This window comes from Atractosteus spatula, chromosome 16, assembly GCF_055471065.1.
Source record: "Atractosteus spatula isolate fAtrSpa1 chromosome 16, fAtrSpa1.hap1, whole genome shotgun sequence".
Taxonomy (NCBI): Eukaryota; Metazoa; Chordata; class Actinopteri; order Semionotiformes; family Lepisosteidae; genus Atractosteus; species Atractosteus spatula.
In genome coordinates, this window is record NC_142721.1 from 16,186,391 (window position 1) to 16,201,110 (window position 14,720).

At 42.5% G+C, this 14,720-nt stretch overlaps 1 protein-coding gene across 1 annotated transcript in view; it reads right to left on the reverse strand.

The window, feature by feature from the left end:
* Positions 1–2,010: 2,010 nt before the first annotated feature.
* The window catches only part of LOC148819670 (mucin-5B-like), a 33,148-nt gene continuing 20,438 nt past the window's right edge, over positions 2,011–14,720 (reverse strand). The window contains exons 35-57 of the mRNA XM_088935207.1: positions 14,467–14,619; positions 13,660–13,740; positions 12,877–13,029; positions 12,604–12,726; positions 12,330–12,476; positions 11,562–11,860; positions 9,701–9,875; positions 8,812–9,062; positions 7,989–8,172; positions 7,509–7,728; positions 7,089–7,267; positions 6,772–6,841; positions 6,369–6,493; positions 6,096–6,127; positions 5,729–5,897; positions 5,354–5,455; positions 5,071–5,111; positions 4,621–4,743; positions 4,244–4,342; positions 3,769–3,897; positions 3,324–3,363; positions 2,800–2,923; positions 2,011–2,387 (exon numbers count right to left, since the gene is read on the reverse strand). Of these exons, the coding sequence (XP_088791333.1) occupies positions 2,141–2,387; positions 2,800–2,923; positions 3,324–3,363; positions 3,769–3,897; positions 4,244–4,342; positions 4,621–4,743; positions 5,071–5,111; positions 5,354–5,455; positions 5,729–5,897; positions 6,096–6,127; positions 6,369–6,493; positions 6,772–6,841; positions 7,089–7,267; positions 7,509–7,728; positions 7,989–8,172; positions 8,812–9,062; positions 9,701–9,875; positions 11,562–11,860; positions 12,330–12,476; positions 12,604–12,726; positions 12,877–13,029; positions 13,660–13,740; positions 14,467–14,619 (3,266 nt within the window). The 3' untranslated portion in view covers positions 2,011–2,140. The remainder of the gene's footprint in view (positions 2,388–2,799; positions 2,924–3,323; positions 3,364–3,768; positions 3,898–4,243; positions 4,343–4,620; positions 4,744–5,070; positions 5,112–5,353; positions 5,456–5,728; positions 5,898–6,095; positions 6,128–6,368; positions 6,494–6,771; positions 6,842–7,088; positions 7,268–7,508; positions 7,729–7,988; positions 8,173–8,811; positions 9,063–9,700; positions 9,876–11,561; positions 11,861–12,329; positions 12,477–12,603; positions 12,727–12,876; positions 13,030–13,659; positions 13,741–14,466; positions 14,620–14,720) is intronic.

The following is a 14,720-nucleotide window of genomic DNA, read 5'->3' on the forward strand; positions in this document are numbered from 1 at the left end:
CAGTGTGGGCACCCCTCCTCTCACACACAGCCCTGGGGTCTCTAGTGACCCAGCAGTCAGGAGTCAGTTTACTGTCCAGACTGTACAGCCCAGAGTCAGGACAGCAGTGTGGGCACCCCTCCTCTCACACACAGCCCTGGGGTCTCTAGTGACCCAGCAGTCAGGAGTCAGTTTACTGTCCAGACTGTACAGCCCAGAGTCAGGACAGCAGTGTGAGCACCCCTCCTCTCACACACAGCCCTGGGGTCTCTAGTGACCCAGCAGTCAGGAGTCAGTTTACTGTCCAGACTGTACAGCCCAGAGTCAGGACAGCAGTGTGGGCACCCCTCCTCTCACACACAGCCCTGGGGTCTCTAGTGACCCAGCAGTCAGGAGTCAGTTTACTGTCCAGACTGTACAGCCCAGAGTCAGGACAGCAGTGTGAGCACCCCTCCTCTCACACACAGCCCTGGGGTCTCTAGTGACCCAGCAGTCAGGAGTCAGTTTACTGTCCAGACTGTACAGCCCAGAGTCAGGACAGCAGTGTGAGCACCCCTCCTCTCACACACAGCCCTGGGGTCTCTAGTGACCCAGCAGTCAGGAGTCAGTTTACTGTCCAGACTGTACAGCCCAGAGTCAGGACAGCAGTGTGAGCACCCCTCCTCTCACACACAGCCCTGGGGTCTCTAGTGACCCAGCAGTCAGGAGTCAGTTTACTGTCCAGACTGTACAGCCCAGAGTCAGGACAGCAGTGTGAGCACCCCTCCTCTCACACACAGCCCTGGGGTCTCTAGTGACCCAGCAGTCAGGAGTCAGTTTACTGTCCAGACTGTACAGCCCAGAGTCAGGACAGCAGTGTGGGCACCCCTCCTCTCACACACAGCCCTGGGGTCTCTAGTGACCCAGCAGTCAGGAGTCAGTTTACTGTCCAGACTGTACAGCCCAGAGTCAGGACAGCAGTGTGAGCACCCCTCCTCTCACACACAGCCCTGGGGTCTCTAGTGACCCAGGAGTCATTAAATACAATCAACTGTGTTTACATAACACTTTTAATTTCAAAGATCTGTACACATGTGAGGAGGCCCACCTGGGTGATACACAGCAGCCATGCTGCACAGAAGCCCAGGGGTGGAGAGAGGAACTAGCTCTGCAGGTCTCTGCAGGCTAACCTGCCCTTAAGCTTAGGTAAATACTGATAACAGGTACAGGGGGTTATCAGACACTTGGTTCTGGTTCTGGGCAAGAACATCCTTCAGCTGACAGAGTGACAGAAAGCATTCTTGGGGTTGGCTCAGGATGTCCTGTGTAAGTCAGTGATCCTGGCTGACAAGTCTGGAAACACACTGGCAGAAAGATTAAACAGGCAGTGCCTGCACGCACTGTGTTCACACAAATAGTTGGGCATTCAGACGTAATGTAAAACACAGGTTACTAGGTTTTCTTCTAAAAGGTTTTTCCTTAAACCCTCTTGGCGGACGAGTGACACATGTCCGAAAAGGCATATACTGTATGTTACTTCTGCTGAAAAAAAACATGAAAACAGAATGGTGCAATTGGCTAAACATCATTTGACCCTCTTTGTTTTATTTAAGGATTGTCAGTGGCTTTTGGAGTAGCCTGAAGCAAACTCCCACATTTTTCAGACGAGAGTGTTCTTCTTTATCAGATGTGTTCAACTTAATTCTAGAGAAAATGTCAGTTATTAAGTGTAAATCTGATGTAATAAGACAAAGAGAAACAGGAAGTATGCAAAGGGATACAATTTATTAATTACAGAAAGGAGCTCATTGACATTTGCACACTACAGTCAAATTTGATGAAGTTGACAGAAGTGATACATATATATGTAGTATTTAATCACAGAGAAAAAAGTCTAGATTTAGACAAACTCATAATATTTGATCTAGGGGTATTCAAAAGAGGGAAAATGTGTTTTATTTAGTTTCACTTGGTTTTATATATAGTTGTGCATATTAATAAAATATAGACTTCAAAGATGTATTTAAAATAAATAAATTTGCAGCAGTTACCTAACCCCTAATCCCTGTTTAATTAAATTTATTCATTTTAACTGTGTATCAGATATTATAAATGTAGGAGAAACAAAAGCACGGGATTTGGGGTTAAAATCGGGGTAGTGCAGTCTCCATTCTCCTCGAGTTCACCGTCGCCTTCTGTACACTTTCCGCCCCTTTGAGGACTTGGAGGGCTCCTGACCCTTGCTGGTAGACTGCTGGGTGTCCCTGTCCTCACACTCGATCTCCTTGCAGCCGCACTTCTCAACGTAGGTGTAGGAGTGGCTGAACGTGGTGCCGTCGGGGCAAACCATCTGCACCTGCTTCTGAGTGCTGTCCATCTCCTGGCAGCAGGAGCAGGTGTGGTCCATGGCGTTGGCCTCCACAGAGTACCTGGCAAGGGCAGGACAGAGGGCTGAGCCTGGAGAGGTGTGCAGGCATGGGCAGGGCAGCGGGACTCACAGTTACTGTCCCACGCACTGCTGCATGGGAAGGGCTCACTGATACTGTGTACATGATATTAAGCCCAGTTATGTACTTTTAACTGCATTACTGTACTTCACAAATGAAGTGGGCTTGTCACTCGTGTGGTTGATGGTTGTGTGTGTAAAGTAGTTTCATTCAAAAATTCACTCTTTTTTGAATCATTCCTGATCTCAGAAATATGTAGAATACCGGACGTAGATCCATAATTTCAAGCATTGCCCTATTATAATGATAAGGGTGTGTGAGAGCTATGTGAAACCTGAACATGAAACAACTCCAAGCTGCAGGGAGAGGCTGCAGAGACAGTTCTGAAACTCACATGGAGTAGGTTCCACAGGAGCCCCCGCAGGACGTGATGTCCACAGGTTTGCTGGATTGGCAGCCGTTGTTGGTGATGTAGGTGGTGTTCGTCTTAATGTTGCAGTTCCTTGGTATTGGAACACCTGGACAGGTGACACACAGAGAGCGTTACTGACACTGCTTGAAGAAGTGAGGTAGACTGTTTGTTCTGCTATATGGGGTTGATGCCGTTGTGCCTCTGTGACATGGGGAGAACACGCAAACTCCACATGAAAGATGTACCAATCCGAATCCAAACCCAGAGCCCAAGAGCATTATCTACCACACCCTGTCAAGGAGAAGTAAGATCAGCTTCAAGACTGTGGACTCCTTCAGGATTACTCCACTGATGAGTAAAGACAAGGTCACCAGGACTGAGCTCTGCTTTATACAAAATAAATGGCTTCTAGTAAACATTGATTTTGTTAATGAAGCAAAGTATTTATTCACAGTGGTTTACAGTGTTGATTTCAAGAATGTAACAAAGATGTAAATGATACTCACAGACATGGCAACAGCCATCTGGGGCAATTCTCTCTGTGCCCTGCAGTAACAAATTTAGATAAGATTTTTATGAGAAAAGATCTGTTTAAAACCGAGAACAGGAGGCTTGTTTTTAAACGAAGGCACTTGGAAGAACACTTCCTGAAGGCACTTCCTGATTCTTTCAGGAAAATGGTGGATGACCATAGAAACCAGTTGTTAGGCCATACAGAATGGAAATTGTGACAATATAGCTTTCTTAACCAAGTCTATACACCGTAGGTCCAGGATTGGACAAAACCCACAGTCATTGTTAATTGTCTTTTAAATTTGGAATCCCAGTTTATTTTTTTATTATAATCCAACACAGTAGGAATCACCAAACTCAGAGCTGGCTCAGAGCTGTGAAACCTGCAGCCTCGTACACACTCACACAGGAGAATGAGGAAGTGACTCGTACACTTACAGGAATGCAGTCCTTGCGGTTGAAGAGAGGGCAGGTGGTCTTGGCCTCTACTGATACAAACTGATCCTCGATCTTCACACACTCATATTTCACACATTTGTCACCAGCGGGCGACCAGGTGTCTCCAGGCTGTTGGAAGGAATGAGGTATAATTGTTGCAGGAGGATGTGATTGAGTTTTCTGTTTATGTAATCTCAAGAATAAAGCTTGATAGACATGCTTTCTAGCCAAGAAACTTTTCCGTGTGTCTTTGACACAGATTTCGCAATGTGGAAATTTACAATATACATTACACTTTATATTATCATAAACAACATGTTTTAATCATTTTCTTAAGTATAGTACATGTAAGTGATCTCCAATAACCTCTAATCCAGCCTTAAAATTTGTTTCCACAGCAGTGCCTGCATGTGCTTTCAGTGTTATAGGAGCACTAATGTTAATCTGGTTGACATGCTGAGTGTTGTGCTCTCACCTCAATGACATGCACTGTGTGGTCTGGCAGCATGATGACACAGCTGTCCTGTACACACTGGCCACAGCACTGTCCAGGGACAGCTTGATATGTAAAACCCTGCAGAGAAAATGAATGTACAGAACACAGGCAACCAGTTAACCAGTTTCTATTCTCATCTGCAGCACATTAGTCAGTAAGAAATAATACTAGATAGTATAGATTTTATATTGGTGGTTTTGTAATTCAGAATGTTGCTATAAATAGTCTTCATAAAAATGTTATTAATAGGGACACCTTAATTAACACATTTTAGTCACACAGAAATACAACTAATTGTCTTTCCTTATGATTCTGTAGATATGATATCAGTAGGAATTTTGAGGGAAGTTCCATACCAGCTGACAGTTTTTGGCACAGTCCATTGGACCACAGGCAATGATGTTCAGTCCTGTATTGGGATCCATCTTATAACTGCACTGGCACAACTCACATGTGTCTTTAGGAACACTGACACCTGGCTGTGATGGAGAGCAAAACAGAACCACCCTTAGAATCACACAGAGAAGAGGAGATCCCAACCTGTTAACAGCTGATAGAGCAACTGAAGTGAATTTGCACATCCAGTTACTAAAGTCATTGCAGTTCATAGACAAATACACACAAAATATGCAACATAAGAACACGTGTACACATGTAATTGTCATTTAATTCTCTAACTCATTTCAGAAGTAACTGAAATGGTATGACATGACCTTATCTTGATTTGTAAAGTGTCTGTATTCACATGTCAAAGGATCTGGCCAGCTGCAAGCCCAGAATATGTTAAAGTTAGTTAAGGATCTTACCTTGTATTCAGTATTATTGAAAACACAGACACCTTTTGGTTCTGTAAAGAAAGAGATAAATCTTGAATCAGTTTAATTAAAATAGACATGAAAATAAACTGGATTCTCTACTGAGCATCATTGGTTGTATTAAAAACCTTTGTGAATAATAAATACTATAAATACAGAAAAGCAGGTCGTCTACTTCTCATTCCTGGGAAGTTTCTACTGTACTTCTCATTTCTGGGAAGATAGCTACTGACAGTGTCAGCACAGCACAGCGAAAAACACCAGTAACACTCACCACATTTATAAACAGCACAGCAGCTTCCTTCTGGGGTTGTTATCACTAGTCTGAATCCTAGTTCACAGGATTGTGGTTTTGGGCAGAGTTTTACATCACACTCTGTTGGGAAGAAGAGCAATAAAGAACAGGGGGCAACAGGAAACATGTTAAAACTGCACCAAAGAAAAGAGCATGCTAAGCATATGCTTATTAGCAAGGTACAAAATGATAAACTGCAAAAGTACTGTAATAGTTTAATAACAATAGTCTTTTCAAAGCATTAACTGTGCTGCTCTAAATGCTGCACCTCTATGATGCTGTTGAAAGAGCCAGTCTCCCAGCAGCACTAACCCCTCCAGCCCTGAGTCTGTCCCTGTCCCTGCAGCTACTCACCACATCGGGACTTGTTGCAGCAGTCGACTGTCTCAGTTACCAGCACCTGGCCCTCCTTGTTGCAGGTGACGGGGGGCTGCCCGGGGCACTGCCGGGGTTTGCACTGCACGCTCATTGAATCGACGTCACACACACACTCGTTGCAGTTACTGTCCCACGTCTCGCCAGGCTGAGGACAGACACACAGAGTGAACGCGCCAGCTTATCCTGCCCTCAGGCACCTGCCGTTAGCTCAGCTATGCAGAAGAGTATGTGGAGGGAAAGAGCTCCTGCTTTAAAGATCTCTTATCTTGACCATTGACATACTGGTAATTAATCGAATAAGACACAAATAAAGACAAAACAATAACATATAAAATTTCATTACCAGTTTTGGATTCCCATCTGGTCCAGTGCAGTCTAAACAGAAAGTTTTAAAACAGAGTTAATTCCTCAGTGAATATTGCTGTAGCTTTATCCTCTGTTAACAATAAAAGAAAACTGAAAATTAAGCTTGAAAAATAAGTTATAAAGTGCTAATTATGTCTAGCTTCCCAAACGTCATGTATTTCACTGTAAACAGTGTACCAGCACTGGATTGATCTGGGAGGTGGGTACTCTGTAACTTCTGCAACCAAGTGTGGGGGCCAGCAGTCCTTACCGCAGGAGGGGACACAGATGTCTGAGAAGGAGTTGAACAGGATCGTCCCCTGGGGGCAGAAGCAGCCCTCAGTGAAGTCACTTGTCTGCTCTCTGCTGTTCTGCTGGATGAATTTCTCATTGTACCTGTTTAAAAGGGTGAACACAGCATTTGTGTTTAGCCTGTGTTTAGTGTGACTGATAGAAAATGTAACACTGTACATATTATTAGATCTGGAGTCTGATCTTGAGAATTGTCTAGAAAATGACGACAGTGCTTTATTTTTGTGGCATACAAATAGCTTTGCAACTTAAATTGAGTGTATGGGATTGTTTTATTGCATAATAATTCAAAAGTATGATAGAGAGAATCACAAAGGTAAATCTTAGTGTGTGCTCAGCTACAGGCAACTCATTTCACTTACCTTGCATTGCAGGTTGGCTGCACTGCTGGTCCACATGGCTTGTACACCTTGGTTGCTGAGCAGTTATAGTCTGTATAGGAGCAGAAAAGGGGACCTTGAGTTCCTGCTGTGTTCTACAGTAACTTGAAGAGACAATCATGTGTTTAGTGAAAATTAAAAATGAATTTCTTATGGAGCTGAGTGTGGTATCTGGTACAGCACAGATTTGGTCAGTTGTTGCCCGTACTCAGTTGAGCTCGCATGTTTTCTCCTTTACACTGGTAGCCCTTGAGCAGTAAGGAAGGCAGCTACCCCGCTGTTTTCTGACTTGGCCCTACCGCATTCTCCCCCTGTCGCGCTCCTCCAGTCGACGCAGACTCCGACCGATGCGCACAGGGCGGCGTACGCTTGCAAGCTGGAGCAGCCGATCTTGGTGTGGGGCATGTGGCAGACGTCAAACCTGCAGGCCTCGTAGAAGGGCAGCGCAGGAATCACTGTGCGGCACTCTTCAAACACCCTGCGGCAGAGGGGTCGCATCAGCTGCGTCGAGTCACACAACAGCACAGCAAAATACTAGACATGTACTTCTTATTTAGCTAATAATATTAGCTTTCTAACCTTGGTATTTCAAATTCTTGATTATTAAAATGAAAACAACAATTTTTACAGCATATTACATTTTTTAATAGTGCTCGGGAATTATTAAGAAAATTCCACATTGAGGATGGACCTATTTTGACTCAAGTGATTGCCCTTACTTGCTTTGGATGATATCACAGATAGCTGGTTTGCAAGGCTTAGTAGTAACAGTTGTTCCTGGTGGCAGTGGGGTCGCAGGAGGCTGCACTGTAGTTGTTGTGTCACAGTAGGGTTTATTCTTGTCATGAATACGCCAGTGGTTGGCCATGTCAGAGCATGAGGAACCTGTCTGTCCATTTGGCAGCCTGCAGTCATTTTTCCTTGTGTTGTCACAGGTACCTTCAAAATAGAGAATCTGCTATATTACATAGTTTCATCACAATACTCTTTGAAAAAGATAGATTACTAAAAGCAGATAAATTCACAGCAATGAGTTCAAACATTTAGGCTGGGGTGTTAAAACAGATGTGCAAGGAGGAGTTTGCATGTAGTTTAAGAGAATGCTCCTCGTTTGTTTTCTCCCTCGTCTCTCAGTGATCACAGCTGCTCAACAGCTCTGATTAGAATAAGCATGAAGACAATGAACAGTCTCCTCTTACCACACTGTCCTTCCGTGTTGTGATGGAAGAGGGAGTAGGGCAAGAAGATTCTGAACATGAGGCCTTTGAATGAGACTAGAGCGTTGATCTCTGGGATTTCCAGAACCATGTCAATTCCACTGCTTGTAATTGTAAGATGCTCATTAGTATAAGCCGGGATGATTTTCTTTTGGTTGATGTAGATCTGAGGAATTTTTAGATGCAATTAATTATCTCATAATGACAACAATATGGCAGTATTACTATTACAAATAGAATGTGAATCAATAATGTGTACTTTCAGAAAAAATATCAATAAGAATAGTGACTGTGTCAAGAATTCCCTGACAAATAAGGTTTATAATTGTTTTCATATACAGTTCAGATGTATATTTTCATTGACCCGTTTTATAAAATTAGTCATATGTTTTATTTTTTATAATGAGTGTTGACATATACAGATACTGTACAGTATATACAAATTCAATTGTTGTTTAAACTATGAAAGTTTCCTAGTCTGCAACTTGCAAGTTACATGTGTTTCTTCCGACTTCTGGTCAGGCTCAATTAACTGGGCTAGTTATATTAAATTAGTTAATTAACTGAATCCGGTAAAGAAAATGACAGATGATCCTCAGTAGCTTTATTCCTTTTCACAAGGCATTCAAGGAAAGATCATCTGGTTAACCCAGGAGATCTCCCAAGTTATATACATTCACATTTGTGATGGTCTGCTCTCTTCATGTCTGTATTTATGATGGGAACCAGGGATGTAAGATATGTACAGTAGATGCCATGTAAGTACTGCTCATGTAAGAAATCATCACGTATGAGTAAACATTACCAGGTTTGTTGCTACTCCTTGAGTTATCTCCTGCCTCAAGATCACTTCATAGGACTTGTAATACACAGTCAGAGCCCTGGGGCAAGAAAGGCCATCTCTGGCATTACAGAAATAATTGTCAATTATAACGGTGAAGTTGTCGTATTTGGGGATGATCTGCTTGACCAACACGTAGGTGCAGTTTCCTTGGAAGCCATAGTATTGTCCATCAAAGGTGACATAATGAGGGTCTCCCCACCCGTAGCAGACACCTGGGGAGGCACACAAGAGGCCTAGTGAAACAACTGTTCCCAGTGATTCAAATTCACCAGCACTTCATGTATGATATGGCTCTTCTTCGTACACTTATCAGTATGCATGTTTCATTGATAGTTATTTCAGTGTGACAACATAATCAGTTCCAGAATGATGTCCCATTATTGACATGGAATACAGCTGACTTATTACTTATAAATGATTATTATATTTAATCTTCTTTTATTTAATGTTTATCATTTATTATATTATAGTAATCTATATAACAAGTACTTTCTAAAATGTAAAATTTGATACTTATTGTTCATTTCTTACTATATTATACTGCATTTAATAATTATGTATGAGACTTAATTGGTAATCAGAACCAATGGTAGTTACATTTGCTCATTTTGAGTAATATACAATTGCTAAGTTGTGTAATAGAACATTTGTAAAAGCATTGCTTTTAATAGGTTCAATGATAAACAGTGATACAAAACAATATTTTTAGTCCTCAACAGTGTTTAGACTTTTCCTAACTACTACAAGAAACTCTTAAACTCTCCTCAACGTCTAACACACTGATTGTGCTAGAGACTACTTATTGACATTTCTCTGTAGAGTAAGTTATTTTTTTTCTCTTTGGACTTACATTCACATTCATAGTGGAAGCAGCATCCAGATTCATCAAAGACCTTGACTGGGGGGCGGCCATTCTCACATTCAAGTGCTGTAACAGGCTCACAGTACACTGACTCCAGGGTTATATTGGAACTTCCTTGGCATATTGCTGTGGTACATGCATCAATTTGCCATGATTCGCCATGCTGTAATAATAATAATAATAATAATAATAATAATAATAATAATAATAAACAATAAAAGCCTGAATTAGATGATCTTGGATTAAGTGTTGGATTTATTCAGTAAACTGTTAGGTTCATCTGGATATATGAGACAGGTCACTCAGAATGTCACTGGGAGCCAGTGCAGCTGAAGAGTGATGAGAGACACATGTTGATGCGGAGAACTGATAAGTAGAGCTAGAGACACAGAAATCTGGGCATACCGCAGCTTGTTTAGTGACTTAGAATATACCGCAGGTACAATAGTTACAATAGTCTAGACACGATAAGGTCAAGCAAAAAATTCTGTCTGTGTCATATTGTGGTGAGCCAGGGCTTGCAGGCATCAGCTACCATGGCAGCAAATCACTCTGAACAGCCCATTGCCAGCCAAACTCAAGCCAGGTGCTGCTTCTCATCACCAGTCCTTGGTTAATAACTCAATCTGGTTTATTCAAACTTTTTCAGGGTTTCTTTTGGCACTCTGACACTGAGTCTGTTTCCTAGCTCTCAGCTGCTCAGGTTGCCTGTTCAGCCTGTTCAGTATTCCTCACTTTTTGCCTCAATTTTCAACTTTGTCTTCAGATCTTCCCTTCAGCTTGAGCTTGTCTTCTGGTTATCTGCTACCAAACTCTGTATGCACGTTTCCTATGAGCTTGTTTATCCCCTAATCAGCACGCTGCTCTTGCAGCACCAGCCCTGTCTGCTGGCTGCTCAGCTGCCACCCCTGCGCTTACCTCTGCCCCTGCAAAATGAACTCCCTCCATTCTAGCTGCCTCCTGCCCTGCCTGCTTCATCTTCCACTTGTTCAGCTCTTGCACGTGGATTCCTCAGCCTGATTACTGACGCAGCCTAGGCCACGTCTTTACAGTCAGATAGTTAAAGAGTCTTAACTGACTGTTACACAGGTGCAGAAAAATGTTTTTGTGATAAGAGCTTCAAATGACAATAATGGGCTTAGAATAAAGTGAAGGATTCCAGCTTTGATCAGGATTTGATTTCAGCACCATCAAACACACAAACATATTTACAAATTATGGTCATGAAATTATTATTAATTAGCTCTTAGCATTTTAAAAAGCAGTGGGTGACTTCTAAATAAAATCAATTCTGCCCTCATTGGGGTTGATCAGCCCAACACTTGAAGAAAAGTCCAAATCAAAGCATACATAAAGGAAAGGTACACAGTAGTCTCTTTACTGCCTAGGCTGGAAATAAGACTCTTCTACTTGTACAAACTGGTGATGTGCAAAAGTAGTGCTATTGGGGCAGGGTGGTGGCTCTGCGCCTGTGGCTGGAAGGTTGCCGGTTCAGATCCTGCAGCCGGCAGAGGAATCCTACTCCGTTGGGCCCCTGAGCAAGGCCCTGAACCCCAACTGCTCCAGGGGTGCTGTATAAATGGCTGACCCTGCGCTCTGACCCCCAGCTTCTCTCCCTGTCTGTGTGTTTCATGGAGAGCAAGCTGGGTATGCGAAAAGATAATTCCTAATGTAAGAAATTGTAAAGGTTTAATAAAGTGATGTTGTTGTTATTATTATTATTAAAAGAGGTGGTATTAAACAATATATAAATATGTATATATTAATAAACAATATGTTATAAATACAATATTTATAAAATTGATCTTTCGTCCTTTTAACTGTGTAACAGCCAGGAAATGAAATATACCTTTCTAGGAGGTGTAAGCTGGTCACAGTTTAATGGAGGAGTTGTGGTTGGGAGGCTGGTGGTTGGAGCTGTGGCTGATGTCTCAGCAGTGGAGGACTCTGTCTTTGTGGGAGTTGATTTGGCTGTAGTTGTCTTCCCTGGTGTTGTTGGGCCAACTGCAGTGGAGGTCTGGGCGGTTGTGGTTGGAGGAGAAACAGTGGTGTGACAGTGCTTGGAATGTTTCTCTATTTCACACGTCTCGTTGCAGAAAGCAGTGAAGCACCAGTCATCGCCATCAGTGGTGTTATACAGCAGTGAACCTGAACGTAAAAAGGTGAAAAGCAATAGTAAGAAAACTATTTTAGATTTTTGATATTAATCTTAATATATTCAGATTTGCATTTTAGGTTTGTGCAGACTCATTACTGGTCTTAAATCTGTCCCACACTGATAGATTTAAAGAATTATTTTAGAATGTCTGAGGACTCCTTCTGGATAAAGAATGAGACATGGACAGATATTTAGATGATTTAAGCAGAGATTCATAATTATATGTCTGTTATAATTTATGTCTGTTTGGTTGGTGGTAACCTATTCATCAAAGTGTCTATCAAGCTGTTTTGTGAAGGTTCCCGATAAATCTGCTTCAACATGGCTGGGAGGTGTCTTTCACAATGTCATGATTATTTGTGTATAGAAAGGTGTTCTGATTTGACTCCTTAATTTCCTCACATGTAATGACACATAAAAAACATATAGTTCTAAATATATATACAGTATCTTACATACCACGTGGAAACAGCTTCCCATTGTAATGGCAGCCACATTCAGTTGTTTCAGAGTGGTTTATAGTTGTTGAGGTTTCATGGGTGGATGTAGAGGGAGCTGTTGAGGTTTCTGTTGTAGGTGTGGTGGTTTCTGTGGTCACAGTTGTTGCTGAAGTAGTGGTTGTTTTAACAGTGGTGGTAGTCTCGGTTGGTTGTGTTGATTTTGTAGTTGTTGGTTTTTCTGTTGTAGTTGTCTCCGTAGACACAGTTGTGGCTGAAGTAGTGGTTGGTTTAACAGTGGTGGTAGTCTCGGTTGGTTGTGTTGATTTTGTAGTTGTCGGTTTTGCTGTTGTGGTTGTCTCCGTAGATACAGTTGTTGTTGAAGTAGTGGTGCTCTCTGTTGATGAGGACGTTGTTGTCTCAGGGGATGAAGTTGTGGTTACTATTGTAGAAGAGGGTATAGAGGTGGTCTCTGCTGTGGTGACAGGAGTAGGGGTTGTGACTAGTTGTGATGTTGTTGAGGGTTCAAGGGTGGTTGTAGAAGGTGCTTTTGAAGTCTCTGTGGTCACAGGTGTTGCTGTAGTAGTGGTTGGTTTTATAGCGGTGGTAGTCTCGGTTGGTTGTGTTGATTTTGTAGTTGTCGGTTTTGCTGTTGTAGTTGTCTCCGTAGATACAGTTGTTGTTGAAGTAGTGGTGCTCTCTGTTGATGAGGACGTTGTTGTCTCAGGTGATGAAGTTGTGGTTACTCTTGTAGAAGAGGGCACAGAGGTGGTCTCTGTTGTGGTAACAGGAATGGGGGTTGTGACTACTTGTGATGTTGTTGAGACTTCATGGGTGGATGTAGAGGGTGATGTTGAGGTTTCTGTTGTAGCTGTGGTGGTTTCTGTGGTCACAGTTGTTGCTGAAGTAGTGGTGGTGGGAACAGCTGTAGTGGTTTCAGGAGATTTAGTTAATTTAGTTGTAGTGGGTCCTTGTGTTGTTGTCTGAGGTGTAGTGCTCTTAGATGATGTATGGGTAGCAGTTGTAGTTGTTGTAGATGAAGTTGATTTGCCAGTAGTTGTGGTACATATATTTTTGCAACATTTAACTTTGATTTCATAATTGAAGCACATTGGTGGTATACCCTGATCTTTGTTTTTGCAAATCAGTCCTACTGACGGGTTGCATTCCACATGCTGCCCCAGGTCTGAGAGGGGGACATTTGGATAGTCTACTGCTCTGCACTCAATTGCCTCTGGAGAGTTACAAATATGAATACCAGACTCCCTAATCTTTGTGTAGGTTTCTTTATCTCCATTATCTGGACCAAAAGTAGGATAACTGACATCAATCCATTTTGACCATTCACACACAGTGCAGCGTGGAGTAGTAGTGGACACTATTGTGGAAGCCGTTGGTGAAGACGAACTCTGTTTTACTGTTGTAGAAGTGGTCTGTTTCGCAGTAGTGGCATTTTCAGTAGTCATAGTGGGTGCTGTCAGAGAAGTGGTTGGTGTTTTAGGAGGCTCTGTTGATTTAGGGCTTGTGAATTTTTCTGTGGTTGCCACTTTTCCAGTGGTACTTTCTTTTATGAATGAAGTTGTAGAAGTTAAAGAAATCGTATTTTTATCCTGATACCCTGTTGATTGCTTTCCAGTTGCTCCAGTTATAACAGAGAATGTCGTTGTAATGGGTGGAGTTGAAGTCACAGGGGTGGATGTAGAGGGTGCTGTTGAGGTTTCTGTTGTAGAAGTGGTGGTTTCTGTGGTCACAGTTGTTGCTGAAGTAGTAGTTGGTTTAGCAGTGGTGGTAGTCTCGGTTGGTTGTGTTGATTTTGTAGTTGTCGGTTTTTCTGTTGTAGTTGTCTCCGTAGACACGGTTGTTGCTGAAGTAGTAGTTGGGTTAGCAGTGGTTGTAGTCTCGGTTGGTTGTGTTGATTTTGTAGTTGTTGGTTTTTCTGTTGTAGTTGTCTCCGTAGACACAGTTGTTGTTGAAGTAGTGGTGCTCTCTGTTGATGAGGACGTTGTTGTCTCAGGGGATGAAGTTGTGGTTACTATTGTAGAAGAGGGTATAGAGGTGGTCTCTGCTGTGGTGACAGGAGTAGGGGTTGTGACTAGTTGTGATGTTGTTGAGGGTTCAAGGGTGGTTGTAGAAGGTGCTTTTGAAGTCTCTGTGGTCACAGGTGTTGCTGTAGTAGTGGTTGGTTTTACAGCGGTGGTAGTCTCGGTTGGTTGTGTTGATTTTGTAGTTGTCGGTTTTCCTGTTGTGGTTGTCTCTGTAGACACAGTTGTTGTAAAAGTAGTGGTGCTCTCTGTTGATGAGGACGTTGTTGTCTCAGGTGATGAAGTTGTGGTTACTCTTGTAGAAGAGGGCACAGAGGTGGTCTCTGTTGTGGTAACAGGAGTAGGGGTTGTGACTACTTGTGATGTTGTTG